General features: G+C 45.8%; 1 protein-coding gene across 10 annotated transcripts in view; it reads right to left on the bottom strand.

The window, feature by feature from the left end:
- Positions 1–21,759, bottom strand: part of LOC112230541 (dachshund homolog 2-like) — a 328,693-nt gene extending 306,934 nt beyond the window's left edge. For all 10 annotated transcript variants that reach the window (XM_042311575.1, XM_042311576.1, XM_042311577.1 and 7 more), the window contains exon 1: positions 21,145–21,759. In XM_042311575.1, the coding sequence (XP_042167509.1) occupies positions 21,145–21,617 (473 nt within the window). In that variant the 5' untranslated portion in view covers positions 21,618–21,759. The remainder of the gene's footprint in view (positions 1–21,144) is intronic.
- Between the last annotated feature and the right edge of the window lie 673 nt (positions 21,760–22,432).

The raw sequence follows: 22,432 nt of genomic DNA, 5'->3' as shown, positions 1-22,432 counted from the left end.
TCTGTACTGGTACTCCCTGTATATAGCCATGTTATTACCTCGTACCCCTGCACATCAACTCTGTACTGGTACTCCCTGTATATAGTCATGTTATTACCTCGTACCCCTGTGCATCAACTCTGTACTGGTACTCCCTGTATATAGTCATGTTATTACCTCGTACCCCTGCATATTGACTCTGTACTGGTACTCCCTGTATATAGTCATGTTATTACCTCGTACCCCTGCATATTGACTCTGTACTGGTACTCCCTGTATATAGTCATGTTATTACCTCTTACCCCTGCATATTGACTCTGTACTGGTACTCCCTGAATATAGTCATGTTATTACCTCGTACCCCTGCATATCGACTCTGTACTGGTACTCCCTGTATATAGTCATGTTATTACCTCGTACCCCTGCATATTGACTCTGTACTGGTACTCCCTGTATATAGTCATGTTATTACATCATACCCATGTACATCAACTCTGTACTGGTACTCCCTGTATATAGTCATGTTATTACATCATACCCCTGTGCATCAACTCTGTACTGGTACTCCCTGTATATAGTCATGTTATTACCTCGTACCCCTGCATATCAACTCTGTACTGGTACTCCCTGTATATAGTCATGTTATTACATCATACCCCTGTGCATCAACTCTGTACTGGTACTCCCTGTATATAGTCATGTTATTACATCATACCCCTGTGCATCAACTCTGTACTGGTACTCCCTGTATATAGTCATGTTATTACCTTGTACCCCTGCATATCGACTCTGTACTGGTACTCCCTGAATATAGTCATGTTATTACCTCGTACCCCTGCATATCGACTCTGTACTGGTACTCCCTGTATATAGTCATGTTATTACCTCGTACCCCTGCATATTGACTCTGTACTGGTACTCCCTGTATATAGTCATGTTATTACCTTGTACCCCTGCATATCGACTCTGTACTGGTACTCCCTGTATATAGTCATGTTATTACCTCGTACCCCTGCATATTGACTCTGTACTGGTACTCCCTGTATATAGTCATGTTATTACATCATACCCATGTACATCAACTCTGTACTGGTACTCCCTGTATATAGTCATGTTATTACATCATACCCCTGTGCATCAACTCTGTACTGGTACTCCCTGTATATAGTCATGTTATTACCTTGTACCCCTGCATATCGACTCTGTACTGGTACTCCCTGAATATAGTCATGTTATTACCTCGTACCCCTGCATATCGACTCTGTACTGGTACTCCCTGTATATAGTCATGTTATTACCTCGTACCCCTGCATATTGACTCTGTACTGGTACTCCCTGTATATAGTCATGTTATTACCTTGTACCCCTGCATATCGACTCTGTACGGGTACTCCCTGAATATAGTCATGTTATTACCTCGTACCCCTGCATATCGACTCTGTACTGGTACTCCCTGTATATAGTCATGTTATTACCTCGTACCCCTGCATATTGACTCTGCACTGGTACTCCCTGTATATAGCCATGTTATTACCTCGTACCCCTTCATATCGACTCTGTACTGGTACTCCCTGTATGTAGCCATGTTATTACCTCGTACCCCTGCATATCGACTCTGTACGGGTACTCCCTGTATGTAGCCATGTTATTACCTCGTACCCCTGAGCATCAACTCTTGTTATTCGTTATTCACTGTGTATTGATTCCTCTTGTCAATATTTCTATTTAGAATTGAATTCTTTAACTCTGCATTGTTGAAAGAACCCATAAGTAAGCACTTCACTGTTAGTCTACACCTGTTGTTTTCCAAGCATGTGATTTGACACACACACACACACACACACTATATTCAATAGGTACAAATTTTTGAGATAGTGGATCATGCTACCATGGGCCCCTGGTTGTCTGTGATTGGGGATGAGCTTAATTGACGGGTTCTTTGGCCCCTCCTGCCCCAGGATGACATACAGGCGGGACAGAACAGCCCTTCATGGAAGGGTCTGATTTATAGTCCGGTGAAAAGCCAGAGCAGCCTGAGTGATCTTTCAAGAAAACATTTTTTTTAAACTGCCCTTGCCATTACCCACAAACCCCTGCTCTGCTGCTGCATTTGTGAGTGATGTCTGAGAGTTGGAGTGTGCCCCTTTCTGTCCGTAAATAAATAAAAACAAGACAATTGTGCCATCTGGATATTTGCATATACGGAATTTGGTATATAGCATTTACTTTTTACTTTCACTTAAGTGTGACAATTGAGTACTTTTTCCACCACTGTACTTAAGTACATCTAATAAAACAGATACCTTTAGACTTTTTCTCAAGTTGTATTTTACTGGTTGACTTTTATTTTTACTTTGATTCATTTTCTATTAAGGTATCTTTACTTTTACTCAAGTATGACGAGAAGTACTTTTACTCAAGTATGACGGGAAGTACTTTTTTCCACCACTGGTGGTTTGCTCCATCACAGATTTATTCTGCTTTCTTGGAGACACATTACACGTGAACACCACCACACAACAGACTATGGAACACATGTTCATGGCTTCTTACACAAACACACAGGGGCCATCGAGGCACCAAACAACCTTGGATATGTAGAGACAGTGCACAGAGAGAGACAGGAATACACTCAACACTGTGACCCTTGACCTCACACACACATGTAGATGAACACACACACACACACACACACCTCCTATTTGATATGTTATCCAAGGCAGACTCTACACTGAAGGAGATTATTATAATTGTGCCTTCGAAGGAAAGCAATAAAGCGTTCTGCATGCTCTCCCTCCTGTTTCACTAATTCACTTCATTTCATTTTAACTACCTGGAACAATTTGGTGAGACATTACCCTGTAATGAAGCCTCATGGGGCCCCATTGTTTTCATAAGAGGGTGCCCTCCTCCCCAACCTCACCCACCCCACCCAGTACACACACACACACACACACACACACACACACACACACAGTGACCTTTCCAAGCCCTCTCTCCTCAGAAAGGCTTTCAGTGAGATAAAAGAGTGTAGATGATCAGGTTACATTGTGTCTTCACTGAGAGAAGAGAAGCCTAGTTCTGTTCAGTCTGCCACGGCGCCCCCCTCCGATGGGCAGGAGGGAATGGAGCTGCTGTTTAGACTGCAGACCAGGGGCAGCTGTGGAACTGTGTGATAGCATGAAGCTATTTCATTCATTAACACATTCATTAACCCATTTAATGTTCAACATTGACGTGGAAGGGAAGAGTATCATGTGTAAAACGTTTGTGTGTGTGTGTGTGTGTGTGTGTGTGTGTGTGTGTGTGTGTGTGTGTGTGTGTGTGTGTGTGTGTGTGTGTGTGTGTGTGTGTGTGTGTGTAAGAGTATACACAGACTTAAAGTCCTAAACACCATACATGGTGTTATCCATCTTCTTCGGGCCTATTAAGACATGGACGTCACAACTGCAAATAAACATCTAAATAAACTGCCTCGAAGTTGGGTTCCAATTTACAGCATTACTAACATTTCTGCTGCATGGTTTCAATCAAGCTGAGGCCCTGTTTCTCCTGTCATTAAAAAGACCTGCCTTTATCCTGCTGGGAATCACACAGCGGTATAGAAACAAACATGGAAAACACAACAAGGAGTCCAGATGAACTTCCAGCAAGCCTTCTCATTCCCTTCCCTGGGAGGTGGCCGGGAGGCAGTGGGGAGACTGGGGGAGGCTGGGGGAGGCAGTGGGGAGGCTGGGGGAGGCTGGGGGAGGCTGGGGGAGGCAGTGGGGAATCTGGGGGAGGCTGGGGGAGGCAGTGGGGAGGCTGGGGGAGGCAGTGGGGAGGCTGTGGGGAGGCTGGGGGAGGCAGGGGGAGGCTGGGGGAGGCAGGGGGAGGCAGTGGGGAGGCTGGGGGAGGCTGGGGGAGGCTGGGGGAGGCAGTGGGGAGGCTGGGGGAGGCAGAATGCAGCAGAGTCTAAACCAGGAAGCAGAATGCAGCAGAGTCTAAACCAGGAAGCAGAATGCAGCAGTCGAAACCAAGGAAGCTGAATGCAGCAGTCTAAACCAGGAGGCAGAATGCAGCAGAGTCTAAAACGAGGAAGCAGAACACAGCAGAGGCAAAACAAGGAAGCAGAATGCAGCAGAGTCTAAACCAGGAAGCAGAATGCAGCAGAGTCTAAACCAGGAAGCAGAATGCAGGAGAGTCTAAACCAGGAGGCAGAATTTAGCAGTCGAAACCAAGAAAGCTGAATGCAGCAGTCTAAACCAGGAAGCAGAATGCAGCAGAGGCAAAACAAGGAAGCAGAACGCAGCAGAGTCTAAACCAGGAAGCATAATGCAGCAGAGTCTAAACCAGGAAGACACACGCCAGCTAGCACAGTGGATCTGGGCCAATTCCGTCTGAGAGTCGGGGGCACTCGGCTGACGTCATGTGGGAGTATTCGGGAGTATTACTTATGATCAGGATGCAGGGATTGAGCTCTGGATGATTGTGGTGTTACTCTCTAGCAGATGATTACATGGGCTTCTTTATATAATTAACATTTCATTATTTATTTTTCCATACTTTCTCATTGTTTCTGTGATCCAAAAATACAAATTCTTTAATAGTCCTGTGTAGTATTTTAGTATTTTGATACTTTGTGCAAGGCAATTAAGCATTAAAAACTTGGATGGAGCCTCCCGAGTGGCTCAGCGGTCTAAGACACTGCATTGATACAGATGCTGGTACGAGACCTGTGCTGCCTGCGACCGGGAGACACATGAAGGGACGCACAATTAGCCCAGCATCGTACAAGTTAGGGGAGTGTTTGGGCGGCTGGGATGTCCTTGCCCATCACGCTGTAGCGACTCCTGTGGCGGGCCAGGCGCATGCACGCTGACACGGTCACCAGGTGTATGGTGTTTCCTCCGACACAATTTTTTTTTTTTTGTATGTATAAAATGTATAATAGTCCTATTTAAAATATTTGCAACGGGCCGCTTCTGGGGGAATTCCGGTAGATGGAAACTATGTACTTGGGTCGATTCTGGGCAGTTATTCATTTTGATTCAGGGCAGTCCGACACCCAATTCCGGGCCGATTCAATCAGTTCCGGCCCCCAGGAAGAGGGCCGCTTCTGGGCCGATTCCTCATTGCTAGCTTGGACGGTTCTTCTCAGATCCACTCTGATCTGACTGGAGCCATTTAAAACCTGAGAGGAGAGACCTGCCTTTGTCAAGGAGAGACAAGAGAGAGAGTGGCAAGGTCACCTGTCCAGCTCTACAGAAAGGGAGTGTGTGTGTGAATCAACACCCTGCACCAATACATTCCTGGTAAGTAATTAAAAGCAGACTGGGCTTCGGCCCACGTTATCAACTCATCAAGTTCACTGCTCATCAGGATAACAGGTCCACATCTGCTGTCATTACAGGACAGGAGATAAATCAATCCTCTAGCCTCCTGCTTTAAAGTCTCCTCCTCGCCGGATATATTTATATACCACCGACACCCCTGACAGTCTATTTACTGTAGGCAAATGAAAACTCACACACTACCTTGTAATGGGAGAGAGGAGCGAGAAAAAAGCATGTTGCGAGTTGGTTCTGGGGAAGACGGATGGTCTCAGTAAAAACACAGCCCTCCTTTAAGCCACCCACATAGACCCTTAAACACTCCTTTAAATAACATAGGGATGAATAAAAAACACATTGGACTAGGCCCAGTGATGTCTTTTGTAGGAGCTATAGGGTAGTCTGGCGTTTAACAGAAGTGAGTTTCTTGTTTGAGTGGGAGGTGGGTAGTGGGTGGTGGGTAGTGGGAGGTGGGTAGTGGGAGGTGGGTAGTGGGAGGTGGGAAGGAGTTGTGGTGCAATAAGTTCACCTTCACAGAGCAAAGATAAGATCTCTTCCTGCAATCACTTCAGTAGCTAAAAGCCCTCAGTCACATTTCAGTCACGACACCGACAACAGCGGACATTGAACACAAAGACTACGCCGCATAATAAACAGACTTATCTCTCCTTCAAGGCACTAATGCTTCATTAGAGAAAACAGAGGAACGTTTTAGTCACGTTTTTGGATGATTAGGAGAAGGGTATCTGCCTCGCAAGTTAACAAATTCAAAGCTGCGGTTGGTTTTGTGGTTGAAGCTGCTTGGATCCAGCCGGGCTGACCCAGACAGGACACTCTCGGTGAGTAATTGGATCCAGCCGGGCCGACCCAGACAGGACACTCTCGGGGAGTAATTGGATCCAGCCGGGCCGACCCAGACAGGACACTCTCGGTGAGTAATTGGATCCAGCCGGGCCGTCCCAGACAGGACACTCTCGGTGAGTAATTGGATCCAGCCGGGCCGACCCAGACAGGACACTCTCGGGAGTAATTGGATCCAGCCGGGCCGACCCAGACAGGACACTCTCGGTGAGTAATTGGATCCGGCCGGGCCGACCCAGACAGGACACTCTCGGTGAGTAATTGGATCCAGCCGGGCCGTCCCAGACAGGACACTCTCGGTGAGTAATTGGATCCAGCCGGGCCGACCCAGACAGGACACTCTCGGTGAGTAATTGGATCCAGCCGGGCCGTCCCAGACAGGACACTCTCGGTGAGTAATTGGATCCAGCCGGGCCGACCCAGACAGGACACTCTCGGTGAGTAATTGGATCCAGCCGGGCCGACCCAGACAGGACACTCTCGGTGAGTAATTGGATCCAGCCGGGCCGACCCAGACAGGACACTCTCGGTGAGTAATTGGATCCAGCCGGGCCGTCCCAGACAGGACACTCTCGGTGAGTAATTGGAGCCAGGCTCCTCTGGGTAGAAGGGGGATGATTCGCTTACGGATCCCACAAGAACATGAAAACTGGCAATGATGTCATCACATACCCAATGCTCCTCCTTAAGCTTTAACGCAGACCAGGAGGGGCACACTGAGCACATCTTTCACTCCTCCTCCTCCCTGCCTCACCTCCCTCGTTACCTTCCTCTTCTAGCCCCTGACACTGCTTTCTCCACGCCTGTGTGATTTGGTTGAAAATGAAAAGTGTTCAGGACCATGTTTGTCCATCAAGGTCTCCATTTCCTCCTAATTGGTATGTTTAGAAGTACATGCACATATACTGTATGCAATGCATATAAACACACACACACACACACACATACACACAGTGCACATGCACAGGAAATGACTTCCTCTCTGAAGGTCACAGGTCAACATCTTAAACATTACACATCACATATGCTATCATGAGCAACATAATCCTGAAACACAACACCTATAAATAACCAGGATGAAAAGGGACAGGATGAGCCTGGCAGTTAGGATCACAATTCAGTCATCTTACCTAAATTCCGCTGCTATTTGAAAACTTTGCGGTTCCCATGGCCAGACTGACAGTGTCTGTGGGAGGGGGTGGGGATCACGGCCAGACTGACAGTGTCTGTGGGGGAGGGGGTGGGGACCAGGGCCAGACTGACAGTGTCTGTGGGAGGGGGTGGGGAGGGACAGTGTCTGTGGGGGGATCAGGGCCAGACTGACAGTGTCTGTGGGAGGAGGGGTGGGGATCAGGGCCAGACTGACAGTGTCTGTGGGGGGGGGATCAGGGCCAGACTGACAGTGTCTGTGGAAGGGGGGTGGGGATCACAGCCAGACTTACAGTGTCTGTGGGAGAGGGGATCACAGCCAGACTGACAGTGTCTGTGGGGTGGGGGGGGACTGACAGTGTCTGTGGGATCACAGCCAGACTTACAGTGTCTGTGGGAGAGGGGTGGGGATCACAGCCAGACTGACAGTGTCTGTGGGGGGGGGGGGATCAGGGCCAGACTGACAGTGTCTGTGGGAGGGGGATCAGCAGCCAGACTGACAGTGTCTGTGGGGGGGGGGGGGGAGAGGGGGTCAGGGCCAGACTGACAGTGTCTGTGGGGGGGGGGTCAGGGCCAGACTGACAGTGTCTGTGGGGGGGGAGGCCAGAGGTGTCTGTGGGGGGGGAGGGGGGTCAGGGCCAGACTGACAGCATCTGTGGGGGATCAGGGCCAGACTGACAGCATCTGTGGGGGGGCCAGACTGACAGCATCTGGGGGGGATCCAGACTGACAGTGTCTGTGGGAGGAGGGGTGGGGAACAGGGCCAGACTGACAGCGTCTGGTAGGGGTGGGGGGATCAGGGCCAGACTGACAGTGTCTGTGTGAGGGGGTGGGGATCACGGCCAGACTGACAGTGTCTGTGGGGGGGGGTGGGGATCAGGGCCAGACTGACAGCGTCTGTGGGAGGAGGGGTGGGGATCAGGGCCAGACTGACAGCATCTGTGGGGGGGTGGGGATCAGGGCCAGACTGACAGTGTCTGTGGGGGGGGGGGTGGATCAGGGCCAGACTGACAGTGTCTGTGGGAGGAGGGGTGGGGATCAGGGCCAGACTGACAGTGTCTGTGGGAGGGGGGGGGGATCAGGGCCAGACTGACAGTGTCTGTGTGAGGGGGGGGGATCACTGGTGGGGATCACAGCCAGACTGACAGTGTCTGTGGGAGTGGGGGGGGATCAGGGCCAGACTGACAGTGTCTGTGGGAGGGGGGGAGGATCAGGGCCAGACTGACAGTGTCTGTGTGAGGGGGGGCCAGACTGGGGATCACTGGTAGGGGTGGGGGGGGGGGGATCAGGGCCAGACTGACAGTGTCTGTGGGAGGGGGTGGATCAGGGCCAGACTGACAGAGTCTGTGGGAGGAGGGGTGGGGATCAGGGTCAGACTGACAGTGTCTGTGGGGGGGGAGGGGGGCATCAGGGCCAGACTGACACTGGGCTAATTGCGCGCCGCCTTATGGGACTCCCAATCACGAATCAAACCAGGGTGTCTGTAGTCTCTTCAGGTGACCCCGGCCATCACTAGTGACATTGAGCGCTGCAGTAGGTTAGGGGCTGCAGTAGGCTAGGGGCTGCAGTAAGCTACGGGCTGCAGTAAGCTGCGGGCTGCAGTAGGCTAGGGCCAGAAGTAGGCTTGAAGCTGCAGTAGGCTAGGGGCTGCAGTAGGCTAGGGGCTGCAGTAAGCTACGGGCTGCAGTAGGCTAGGGCCAGAAGTAGGCTAGGGGCTGCAGTAAGCTAGGGGCTGCAGTAAGCTACGGGCTGCAGTATGCTATGGGCTGCAGTAGGCTAGGTCCAGAAATAGGCTAGAACCTGCAGTAGGCTATGGGCTGCAGTAAGCTAGGGGCTGCAGTATGCTATGGGCTGCAGTAAGCTAGGGGTTGCAGTAGGCTCGGGGCTACAGTAAGCTAGGGGTTGCAGTAGGCTAGGGGCTACAGTAAGCTAGGGGTTGCAGTTGGCTGGGGGCAGCAGTAGGATAGGGGCTACAGTAAGCTAGGGGCTGCAGTAGGCTGGGGGCAGCAGTAGGATAGGGGCTACAGTACAGGCTGCAGTAGGCTCTGGGCTACAGTACAGGCTGCAGTAGGATAAGGGCTACAGTACAGGCTGCAGTAGGCTCTGGGTTACAGTACAGGCAGCAGTAGGCTCGGGGCTACAGTAGGCTAGGGGCTGCAGTAGGCTAGGGGTTGCAGTAGGCTAGGGGTTGCAGTAGGCTAGGGGCTACAGTACAGGCTAGGGGCTGTAGAACAGGCTGCAGTAGGATAGGGGCTACAGTAGGCTAGGGGCTGCAGTAGACTAAGGGTTGCAGTAGGCTAGGGGCTACAGTAGGCTAGGGGCTACAGTAGGCTAGGGGTTGCAGTAGAATAGGGGCTGCTGTAAGATAGGGGCTACAGTACAGGCTGCAGTAGGCTCGGGGCTACAGTACAAGCTGCAGTAGGATAGGGGCTACAGTACAGATTACAGTAGGCTCGGGGCTACAGTACAGGCTGCAGTAGGCTCGGGCTACAGTACAAGCTGCAGTAGGCTAGGGGCTACAGTACAAGCTGCAGTAGGCTCGGGGCTGCAGTACAGGCTGCAGTAGGCTCGGGCTACAGTACAGATTACAGTAGGCTCAGGGCTACAGTACAGGCTAGGGGCTACAGTACAAGCTGCAGTAGGCTCGGGGCTACAGTACAGGCTAGGGGCTACAGTACAAGCTACAGTAGGCTCGGGGCTACAGTACAGGCTAGGGGCTACAGTACAAGCTACAGTAGGCTCGGGGCTACAGTACAGGCTCGGGGCTACAGTACAGACTAGGGGCTACAGTACAAGCTGCAGTAGGCTCGGGGCTACAGTACAGGCTGCAGTAGGCTCAGGGCTACAGTACAGGCTGCAGTAGGCTCGGGCTACAGTACAGGCTGCAGTAGACTAGGGGCTACAGTACAAGCTGCAGTAGGCTCGGGGTTGCAGTACAGGCTGCAGTAGGCTCGGGCTACAGTACAGATTACAGTAGGCTCAGGGCTACAGTACAGGCTAGGGGCTACAGTACAAGCTGCAGTAGGCTCGGGGCTACAGTACAGGCTAGGGGCTACAGTACAAGCTACAGTAGGCTCGGGGCTACAGTACAGGCTCGGGGCTACAGTACAGACTAGGGGCTACAGTACAAGCTGCAGTAGGCTCGGGGCTACAGTACAGGCTGCAGTAGGCTCAGGGCTACAGTACAGATTACAGTAGGCTCGGGGCTACAGTACAGGCTAGGGGCTGCAGTACAAGCTGCAGTACGGGAGGTAGAGCCCTTGGTTATTGCCTCCAGATGTCAGAGATTCAGGAGACAAACACAGATCACAGAGGGAGGCACAGGCAAAGACCATTTAGGATGGTCTGTTTTTTATATGGAACAGAGAGAGAGTTTGGGCTCTGGGCTGTCCTGTCCTCAGTCTGCATGGGTGCCTTATTACTGTAGCCTCCTCGCATCCAGAGTCAGCACGGAAGGAAAAAAGAGCACACACTGCTAAACACATCATAAAATATTCATCTGTGTAATTGGGACGCTAATTCACATTTCTTCAACTGCATTGAGTTCCAAGAGCAGAGCACTGCACGTCTATGTCTGTCTGCGCCCACACCACCACGTCCAACAGCTCCATGTCAAAACAAATCATCTGAGCAGCAACACAATTAATCAAAACTGCAACTGCAAAAAATAAGATTAAGGGACTTAAGTATCAAGCTTGTATAATGTCTTACAAAACTTCACTAATGAGCCCACAACTAGAGAGGGACAAAAAGAGAGAGAGAGAGAGAGAGAGACAGAGAGAGAGAGGGAGAGAGAGATACAGAGAGGGAGAGAGAGGGAGAGAGAGATACAGAGAGATATAGAGAGAGAGAGATACAGAGAGATACAGAGAGAGGAGAGAGAGAGATACAGAGAGAGGGAGAGAGAGAGAGAGAGAGAGAGACAGAGAGGGAGAGAGAGAGACAGAGAGGAGAGAGAGAGACAGAGAGGGAGATATATATATATATATATATATATATATATATATATATATATATATATATATATATATATATATATATAGAGAGAGAGAGAGAGAGGGAGAGAGAGATACAGAGAGATATAGAGAGAGAGAGAGATACAGAGAGATACAGAGAGAGGGAGAGAGAGAGATACAGAGAGAGGGAGAGAGAGAGAGAGAGAGAGAGAGAGAGAGAGAGAGAGGATAGGAAAACACCAGCTATTCTGGTACAAACTACTGTGTAGATTTTAATGTCACATTCAATTTTCTGCTCCCTGCTTCTCCCATATCCCCATCCAAAAACAACTATTTAATGCATCACTCCTAATTAGATGATTAGTGCTTGGAAGGGCAGGAGATGAGTAATTTGCATAATTCAATCATAAAAGTTAGAGATACATATTTCTATGTTCGTTTGTACAATTATCTGGGTTGTCCTGGGGCTGTGATATTAATGTGATTAAACAATACTCCTGGAGCCTAGTGTCCTCCGTTAAAGCACTGCTAGAGGCAAACCCAAAATTAATGTTAGGAGACAATTCATTTGACTCTACATGACTGTAATAAATATAGCCCCGCTGCAGATGTGTCATTAAGCCCAGGAAGAAGATCTTCCCAAAGTCAAGATGACACCAGTCACTCTGGTTTTGTCTGGTCTCCTACATCACGAAGAGATGGTGGATGTCATTTCTACCCCAGCGAGAGACGACAGGCCTTTCACCCCCGCCCCCCGTAACGTACGCCGCACACAACATAAACATTTTGTAGGCCGTCATTGTATATAAGAATTTGTTCTTAACTGAATTGCCTAGTTAAATAAAGGTTAAATAAAATAAATAAACCACACACACGTTAACACATCGATATTACCAACACACACACATAAACACATAGGTCAAAAGACAAATCTCTCACATATCTCTCACATATCGGCGGCAGTGTAGCCTAGTGGTTAGAGCGTTGGACTAGTAACCGGAAGGTTGCAAGTTTAAACCCCCCGAGCTGACAAGGTACAAATCTGTCGTTCTGCCCCTGAACAGGGAGTTAACCACTGTTCCTAGGCCATCATTGAAAATAAGAATTTGTTCTTAACTGACTTGCCTAGTTAAATAATGGTAATTGCTCACATATCTATCACATGCATCTCACATCAAGTCCTCACACATGCAGACGCTCTCTGCTCTCTGCTCTCCACCGTCCTAAACGGCAGGCTCAGGCTCAATTCACTTCCACACATTCACACTCTATTTACTGTGTAAAATGATGAACTGAATAATTGAACTATTACATTCATGAACAATGAAGTGGGAGAAAAAATATTATGAGTGACAGCTCATGATTATGACACTTTACTGAAATAAATGTGCACGAGGTCCACGGAGTCCATGGAAGCATATTTCCAATCCCTAATTGACCACATGTCTTTGCTTTGCCTCCATTTCATTGGTTATGTATGGGACTAGTTATCGGACTAGTTATGGGACTAGTTATGGGATTAGTTAGGGGACTAGTTATTACAGGGCTGTGGCTTGGAACAGGCACTCCACAACATTCATGACATATTGTATGGCCACAGGTTGTTTTATAAAACTTTGGAAGTGTTCTCTCAGACACACGACACATAAACACACACACGACACATAAACACACACACACAAACACACACACGCACACACATACACACACACACACGTCTAGGGGCAAGCTAACCCCAGTCATAAAAATATCAAAGTATTTCAACCTTTGCTTTTACAATGGAGTGCTATAAATCTCACATGGGGAAAGGTCGGGATGTTACAATTTACACAGAAAAGTAATTTAAGGAAATGGGGGAAAGTCAGACTAAATTATTTTCTCAATTTACCCAATAATAATGATCATATTTATTTAATGTTTACATTTATTACCTAATAATAATGATCATAGTTATTTAATGATTACATTTATTACCCAATAATAATGATCATAGTTATTTAATGATTACATTTACTACACAATAATAATGATCATAGTTATTTAATGATTACATTTATTACCCAATAATAATGATCATAGTTATTTAATGATTACATTTATTACCCAATAATAATGATCATAGTTATTTAATGATTACATGTATTACCCAATAATAATGATCATATTTCTTTAATTGCTTTAAATTACATTTAAAAAATATACTAATTAAAATGGGTGCCAGAAAGTTTAAGCATGTCTTCACAGACACAATTTATATTTTAAACTGAATAATTTAACTATTATGATTACTATACATTAGTCAAATAGGGGACTACAAGGAAGCCTTGCAGCCAAACCATTACACAGTGAATCCATTTTACCTCTCATCTGGACTAATGTGTGTGCTGCTGTAACAGTAGGTTCATTAGGCACCGGCCAGCTGACTGACACCATCGTAGCCTGCACCAGGCAGCTTGCTGACACCACCGCAGCCTGCACCAGCCAGCTGACTGACACCATCGTAGCCTGCACCAGGCAGCTTGCTGACACCACCGCAGCCTGCACCAGGCAGCTGACTGACACCATCATAGCCTGCACCGGGCAGCTGACTGACACCATCATAGCCTGCACCGGGCAGCTGACTGACACCATCGCAGCCTGTACCGGGCAGCTGACTGACACCATTGCAGCCTGCACCGGGCAGCTGACTGATACCATTGCAGCCTGTACCGCGCAGCTGACTGACACCATCGCAGCCTATACCGAGCAGCTGACTGACACCACCGCAGCCTGTACTGGGCAGCTGACAGACACCATTGCAGCCTGCACCGGGAAGCTGACTGACACCACCGCAGCCTGCACCGGGCAGCTGGCTGACACCATCATAGCCTGCACCGGGCAGCTGACTGACACCATCGCAGCCTGTACCGGGCAGCTGACTGACACCATCATAGCCTGCACCGGGCAGCTGACTGACAACATCGCAGCCTGCACCGGGCAGCTGACTGACACCACCACAGTCTGCACCGTGCAGCTGACTGACACATGGGTCGTTCCACCTCAAAAAGTACAAGAAAGAGGACTTAGACACCCACCATCTCAGATTGTTCTGAAATCATTGATGTAGGTAGTAACAGATACGATTAGTATTCCTGAGGGGAAAAAAAAGTTTAAATATAATTTGATCTCTAAGAAATTAAGCTTATTGATTTGCAATTTGAGTTGATAGAACTCAAATAGTATTCAATAAACATAGTGCGCAACATCCGATTGTGACCAAACTATTTCTTACCAAAGAGTAAGACACAACGACTCCCAAAAAATGGTCAAAAGCCACCCACGGACCGCCATGTCAATCCAACCCTAACAACCCTATCAGTTCTCTATGTTTGACAAGTAGTATGAACCTGTGGCTATTCACTGTGAATTTGGAGATGTATTTTTCCCCGTTCAGAGAAATTTGCTTGTATTATTTACCATAAAGCCACACTCTTTTATCCATTTTAATGGTGTCTTTTGTTTATTAAATAGATCACAGCATTTCCTTTGCAACTTTGGGTAGAAAACCTAGAGATTTGGCTCATTGCTGGATCGAATCCCTGAGCTGACAAGGTAAAAATCTGTCGCTCTGCCCCTGAGCAAGGCAGTTAACCCACTGTTACCCGAGCGCCGAAGACGTGGATGTCGATTATGGCAGCCCCCCGCACCTCTCTGATTCAGAGGGGTTGAGTTAAATGCTGAAGACACATTTCAGTTGAAGGCATTCAGTTGTACAACTGACTAGGTCTCCCCCATCCCCCTTTACTTTCATTATGAATATAAACTATGTGGTCATCCTCACAAATAAAGCCATTCAGTTTGTCTCTTAGCAAGCTAATGCTTCAGCCCAACTCTCCTTGAAAAGTCCAACAATTGGCAGCTCTCCGAGAGGGCAATCCCTACGGTGCAATTCCAATATGAAGACTTTTCCTACAAGCCCAAAACTTTGATGGAGAAATGGGCTAGCTAGGGACAAAAATGTTGTGACAACACTTATAGAACCCAATACCATTACCTTTGCAAAAAATGTGTTCCTAATGTTTGGTACACTCAGTGTATATGGTGTGTGTTTGGGACTTTTACCTTTGAAGACAATTAGAGACCATAACATTGAAACCAATAGAACTGCTGTAGACAAATGGTTTGCTTGTTCACCAGGAATGGTCTAACAGTAACTAATCCAGACCTTTTTTGAAGGGAATAATCCACCCACAAGGGGTCAATTTCTTGGACACAGATTAAGCTTCAAAGAAGGACAAATTGAATTGCTTTCATGGAGGACTGGTCTCAATTGTGAAGACGACCACACAATGTATTTTCATCACGAGCCAAATCTATTGGTTTTCTACCCAAAATTGCAAAAGGAATGTTGTGATCTATTTAATATACACAAGAGACCAGCAAAATCGAAAAAAGAGTGTGGAGGTATAGCAGGACCATTAGCATCTAGTGGTCAGAATCTGGTACTTTCACACCACTTTATGGTAAATAATGCAAGATACTTCAATGACTAATTTCTCTAAACAGAGGAAAAAACTATCAACAGATTCACTGGGAATATATGACATAGTATGGAGAAGCAATACTCCAAGCCACATCTTTATACTACTTGTCAAACATAGAGAACTGATAATGTATACTGGTAGTTGGGGGTTGGAATGGCATGGGGTGTGGGGGATCTGTGGGCGGCATTTGACATTTTTGGCGGGATTCCTCATGTCTTACTCATTGGTAAGAAGACGTTTGGTCCAAATCGGATGTTGGTTACTATATTTATTGAATATTATCTGAATCCTATAAATTAAAATGGCCAATTTGGGTACAATCAATTAGCTTATTTTCTTTCAGATCAAATTACATTTCAACAAAATAATGTTTCAGGAATGGCAATTTGACCTGTTTCTAACTACATAAACGATTTCAGAACCATCTGAGATGGTGGGCGTCATGACATGGAACGACAACCATGAAACACACGAAAAACAACCATGAACACACAGAGACACATGCATGCATGAGCAGGAGAGAGCCATGCACAGAGGGCCATGCTTAAATGCCATCTAAACAGAAAAACAAAAAGCACCCCTTCACTATTTAATGAGGCTGATCTCTCCAGAGCTTTGACAGTGCTTGGTGCAACTCTTCACATCAAGTGGGGTTAATTTATTATTTAAAGTAGAAAAGGGCAGTGGGAGCAGATATGTAATAACATCAAGCTGAAGAAGAAGCCAGTGTATAATTGATGGTTGACATTAAGGAGCAGTGGAGGTTCTAGACAGAGTGACACGCTCCCTGCTGATTGGAGGAGATTGGAGGAGACAGGGGTGTGTCTTGGGTGGCGTGCTCAACCGGGTGTATCGCTGCCCAAGGCTAGGCTACAGGCAGGGAGCTGGCCATATGGAGCAGTTAGACTGGCCAACACACACTGACAACCAACGCCACCTCTATACACACACACACACAGCAAAAAAAATGAACCTGTTACTGTAGCAGAAACTGTAATTCAAACATCAATTCCATATGTCTCTGATTTCACCCAGACATCACTGGGGTATTCTCTATTAACATTCAATATGGGACACTCTGTGGAGGCCACAGGACAAGGGATCATGTACTGATTCACCACACAAACACAAGTGAAGGAAAGGACAGTGGTTTGGCCAATGTACCCATCCACCATAGATCTAACAAAACATTTCCAGAACCTCACATTTACCCACAGATTATAATCAAGCAGAAAATCTGGATCATTTTTTTTTTAGGAAACCTTAAGTGGTGTTAAAATGTGCAGCTGGAATTTTTATCCGGGCATCCTGGAGAATTAAAGCAAGCCTTTATAGATGAATGACTTAAAATAAGGAAAGAAGAAGCTTATTCTGTTAGGCTTTCTAAAAACTCACAAGGTTATCATTAATTATGATTAAGTTCAATTTTCATTGATTTCTAACCAAAATGTCTGATTAGGAGTGATGTGGGTTATGGCTCACTGAGCCTCAAGGAACCTGTTACATCTCGTTTAGAAGACTAATGTTTAAAGGCCTCACTGATCTCCTCAACAAGCTATCTCCAAGACCTCTCTGGTCTCTTCAGTCAGCAGCAGTTTTTTTTGTCTCTCGTGGTCATCTGCATTCGGTGAATGGTTAAATGGTTAATCCAATACACCTTTGAGGGAAGAAACACGAGGAGAGTGGAAAAACAGCACAGATGTTCATCTCTAATGTCATTTCCATTACATTTCCTAAGTGCAGTCCCCAAGTGCAAACTAGGTTAGCGTTATGTTTAGCTTGCAAATTATTTTTAATAAATAATGAATGCAATAAAAACATGGAGATCAATCGCGAGCTGAGATATCATAAAAGGAGCCCTAAGTGCCGCCGATGTTTGCTGATTTGGACATTTTCCCGTTTTCAAATTGTCCTTGTCAGTGCTAAAGGTTTTGTCGAGATGTTTTGATTTCTTGATGACTCTATCCACTATTCCAGTTTACAGGCTTCCTGCGTCTACTGAGAGATATGCACTGCGTCCATGAAGAGATATCCACACGTTTTCTTTCCCTCGCTTTCATTCTCTCCCGTCACTTCGCCAAATAAAAAGGGGGGATAGGCCTGTTTTCACTCATTAGTTACAACCATCTGGTGATGGGATGGTGGATGATGTTTAAATCTGACTATAAAAACAGCGCTCAGATGGGCGCGCGCAGGCAGGTGAGCTGTAAAGCACGGAGGCCAAGGTGCAAATTCAATTCTCTAGCCACCCATACTGTATTACTCAGGCAATTTCATTACGCATCAGTGGCTGCAATCTTTGTGAAGTGAGCAGCACATAGCCTACACTATAACCTTCAACATTGCAGTGAATGATGTATTATAGTAACCAGTTCACTTCTAATACACATATAGAATCTCTCTCTCCTAGGGTACATTTGACAACTGCAACAGATCAAAGTCAAACGTAATAATAGATCCAGGGATTGTAAAAACAGGGAGGAGAGGCTGAAAGGTTAATGACCGAATCTTGCCCAAACTGACCATCTGGACATGAAATACTAACATATTCCTGCCTCCCTCTCTCTCCCACCATGCTTCTGCTTCACCCTCTCTCTCAGTGATCGCTGTGTAAAATATAATCTATATTCCTCTCCAAACATAACCCCAAAGCAGATTATCTCCAATTGAAAGTGTGTGTGTGTGTGTGTGTGTGTGTGTGTGTGTGTGTGTGTGTGTGTGTGTGTGTGTGTGTGTGTGTGTGTGTGTGTGTGTGTGTGTGTGTGTGTTGTGTGTGTGTGTGTGTGTGTGTGTGTGTGTGTGTGTGTATGTGTGCGTGTGCCACAAGAGTAGTCTAGCTCGTGTTGAGGACATATTTAATGCATCGTTGTATCCTCTCCATGCGCTCCCTTGTCATTTTCACACCAAACTCACCACCGAGAGATACAATAATCGTACACCCCTTCCTGACAGCCGGATGTTTAATTGAATGTTATATCAGGTAAGACAGATGTTTTAAAATATGTCTACTTTTTTGCAAATATTGATGTAGTTCACTTGAACGCTGTATAAAGTGAAAGACTTAATACTGAAACCTTTGAAACTAAAATAAAATAAAAATAGCGGTCAAAATGCAGCCTTACGCTTACTCCTACGGCACAATTGTCCACTTTATCTGTAATCAATACACCAATCCCATCAAAATATATCAGACTCAGTTTGACAAAACAGGCATGATCCGTTAATGCGTCAGAGATGGAAAGGTATTTGATTTCAAATAGATGGTCAAGATGCCATATGAAAAATGTTTGATGTTGGCAAATTGCGAAATAAAGACAAAAAGTTTAGCATAAAGTACTTAATTTTTTGTTGACGCATAATTAATTAAGACAAAATTAAATTATGTGGTCAGAAATAAAATGTGTTAAAAGGTCTTATATTCTGTGATTTTCGGAGTGAATAACTTCAGTGTGTGTGTTGTGACTGCGGGACACACAAAATGAAAACTTTTCTACAAATAGATTTCTCTTTTGGTTTCACAACTATTATTACAATCATTATCATCATCATTACATCTCTATTGATTAAATGGGAATTTATAATCATCATCCATGTCTTGTCTTAATCTACATGATATAACAGCAACCCTGATGCGCATTCGTGGGTCCAGCATCTATTCAAGGTAACTTTTTGTTATGTTTATTTTCACATGTGAAAATCCTGTCTTTGTATTGAATTACCAGCCTCCTCTTTTGTGGAGAATAATCAGCATGGCTTTATTGTCGAAGTAGCCGTGGGAGCTGCTGGAGAATAAAAGTTGCAATTACGTACAACGAGACAATGAGGGGAAAAAACGTTGAGGTTCGGAATGCTAAAGCTCTTGGGAAAAGAGGGCACTGGTCTGTTTAGAGTTATTTTCCTCATCTGACATTGTATGGGAACACTAATGCATCTGTCATGATAACAAGCTAAGAATAACACCTGGACATCAAACCGAGCAGAGAATCCATCCGAGGTGATTCATTCAGAACTGTCTCATTGATTTATTAAACACACAAGCAACATCTGCAGCGCACAGCCAGCACCGTGCACGGGTTGAAGATCAACTCGACGGGAAAGGGAGAGGAGAGGTCCCACTGGGCACACACTGGTTGAATCAATGTTGTTTCCAAGTAATTTTAATGAAATTATGTTGAACCAACGTGGAATAGACGTTGAATTGAAGTCTGTGCCCAGTGGCATTAGTAAAAAATAAAATAAAATATATATATTTTTTAACGTGGTTTGTCCTGCTTTAACTGGCACGGAATTACTCAGTGACAGAAAATGCAACCAAATGTCCACAAATGTAGCCTCATTACGTGAAATCCACATCTAAAACTTCTCTCATCCTTACTTTTAATTATATTTTCTCACTGGTAGAATCGAATGGATTCTATACAGAGACACAACGGTCTGTTTAATTTAGTCATTTAGCAAAAGAGAGGTGGACTTACATGTTTGCCTGCTCATTACAATGATATAGATTTATGGGATTTATATCAAATTACACTCAGGTAGACTTGAGGAACTTATACCACAACCTGCTCTATTGCTCCTGAATGACGCCGGAATGGGATAATGGTTAATAGTGAGACGTGCTTTATTAACAAACCAAAAAGAACACAATTCTTCTTAGTGAAAGTCCTAATAAATATTCGAAATGAACAATCAAGCAGTAAGCTTACTGTTGTCATGTTTATTATAGTGTTGTGATCTGAATATTAATTAGGCGTTATAGGAAAAGTATGTTGCATCACATTAAAGGTCAATATGATGAACGTCAAAGTGAGAAAAGGTGCTATTTAATTAAAAGTTATTTTCCTCAATGCCAACATATTGTAAGTATGTGGGAAAACGATCTAGAGCTTTGATACACGACGAAACAACGAGCTGCAGCTATAGGGGGGGATTGCTTAAAGGTGATTGCTTATAAGTTATGAATAACTCAACTACTTCCCTCATACATTGCTGTCTATAAAATGGAACCATTGTAGCCTCTATTCAGATAGAACTAGTGCGTGTGTGTTCAAGACAGACAGAGAGAGTGAAGGGTACAGACGTCAATGATTGAATTAACTGTCCACAATGCTTCAATGTTAATTCATAATATAGTAGCCTAGCATCATTTTGCTCATGCTTGTATTATTTATTTCAGCAATGGTAACTGAAAGACACAGTGTAGCCTAATGCAGCGTTTGCTACACATTTTGATTAACCTCAGTTGGTGCATCTACAAAAAAAGTTAGTTGAAAACTTTTAGTTCATTGCCCCGTCTGCTCTGCTTTTGGGGCATCGCAGTGGTGCTGCATATGAAACATCGTAAGAAGGAAACATGCAACTAACCTGGCATTGGTGCAGTCGTTGTACAGCGCTTCGAAGTCCTTGCGGGTGATGAGTTTGCAGCGATTCACCCCGGGCTGAATAGCCCCAAGCCCCCGCAGAACTCGGACCTGTTCCACCGTGCACACGACGGGGCATATATCCAGCCGCTTCAGCTTGGTGTAGACGGTGTGCAGCCCTCCGACCAGATGTTTCAGGAAGAGGTCGAAGACCTGCGGCAGGCAAATAAGTTCTTGACCGTCCACGTTGAACGAGGCTACCCTGACCCCGTGCACCTCAACCATTTTGCACTCGTTATTGCCGCTTGTGCCGTTTCCATTTCCACCGCCTCCTCCGCTGATGAAAGAGTTGATCATGCTGCTTGTCAGTCTCGGGGACTCGGCTGGGCTTGCATACAGCGGATCGGAGCGAAATAAGCTGCCAGACTCCAGAGTAGAGGTTTGGGAAAGCACTGGCGGAGTTGCTGACACGGCCATAGTTTCTCAAGTTTCTTCCTGTCTCACCCTTTACGTTTTTTTTCTCTTCTCGATCACTATTTTTTTCTCTTGATGTTTCACAAGCACTGTCGCTCACCTCGGATAATCGGCAACCGGCAACTACCTATCTCACAAGTGCGGTGGCTAGAATGAGAACCATCCGATTCCGTTTCAATTAGCCAGCCCACTGAGAACTGGATTGGCAGCTCCCACCACCAACGAGGAGCGTAGCAGTTTACGCGCGAGCATCCTATTGGCCCTTTAAGCATGAATGGCAGGGCTCCTAGTTAGAGGGGCGAGTTTCTGTTGACAGCTACTCCGCTACTGGATAATAACCTTTTTACAGACTGTTAGCGTTCATTTGAAACCATTAAGACCTGAATTAAAATGTTTTATTCTCATTGGTACAAATAATAAAACATGTGACGTTTGTTATTGTAATGTTATTACATTGCTATTGTATTATAATACATGTAGACCCATTGCATCAGGCATATAGCTTAATAAAATATGATTCGGTTTTTAGGTTTTTAGGTTCTATTGATTCGCATCAAAGAAAAGAAGTGAAAGACAAAACAGTAGAGATAATAAAAACCAGTACAGGTGAGGTTGGAAGCCCAAAAGGGCTTATATGAAAACAACACCAAAAATATAAGTACAACATTTTTGGGGGTTCAATCAGTTAAACAGCATGTTAATTATAATTGTACATGATATACTCAGTATACAAGAAAAAACATGTTTGAACACGTGTGTGTGCGTGTGTGTGTGAGTGTAAAAGGGGCTACATGGAGGGGATTATTGTGTAGTTTGGT

The sequence above is a fragment of the Oncorhynchus tshawytscha genome, linkage group LG33, assembly GCF_018296145.1.
Source record: "Oncorhynchus tshawytscha isolate Ot180627B linkage group LG33, Otsh_v2.0, whole genome shotgun sequence".
Classification (NCBI taxonomy): Eukaryota; Metazoa; Chordata; class Actinopteri; order Salmoniformes; family Salmonidae; genus Oncorhynchus; species Oncorhynchus tshawytscha.
Note: the sequence above shows the minus strand (reverse complement) of the source record. Positions and strands in the feature narration are given on the sequence as shown.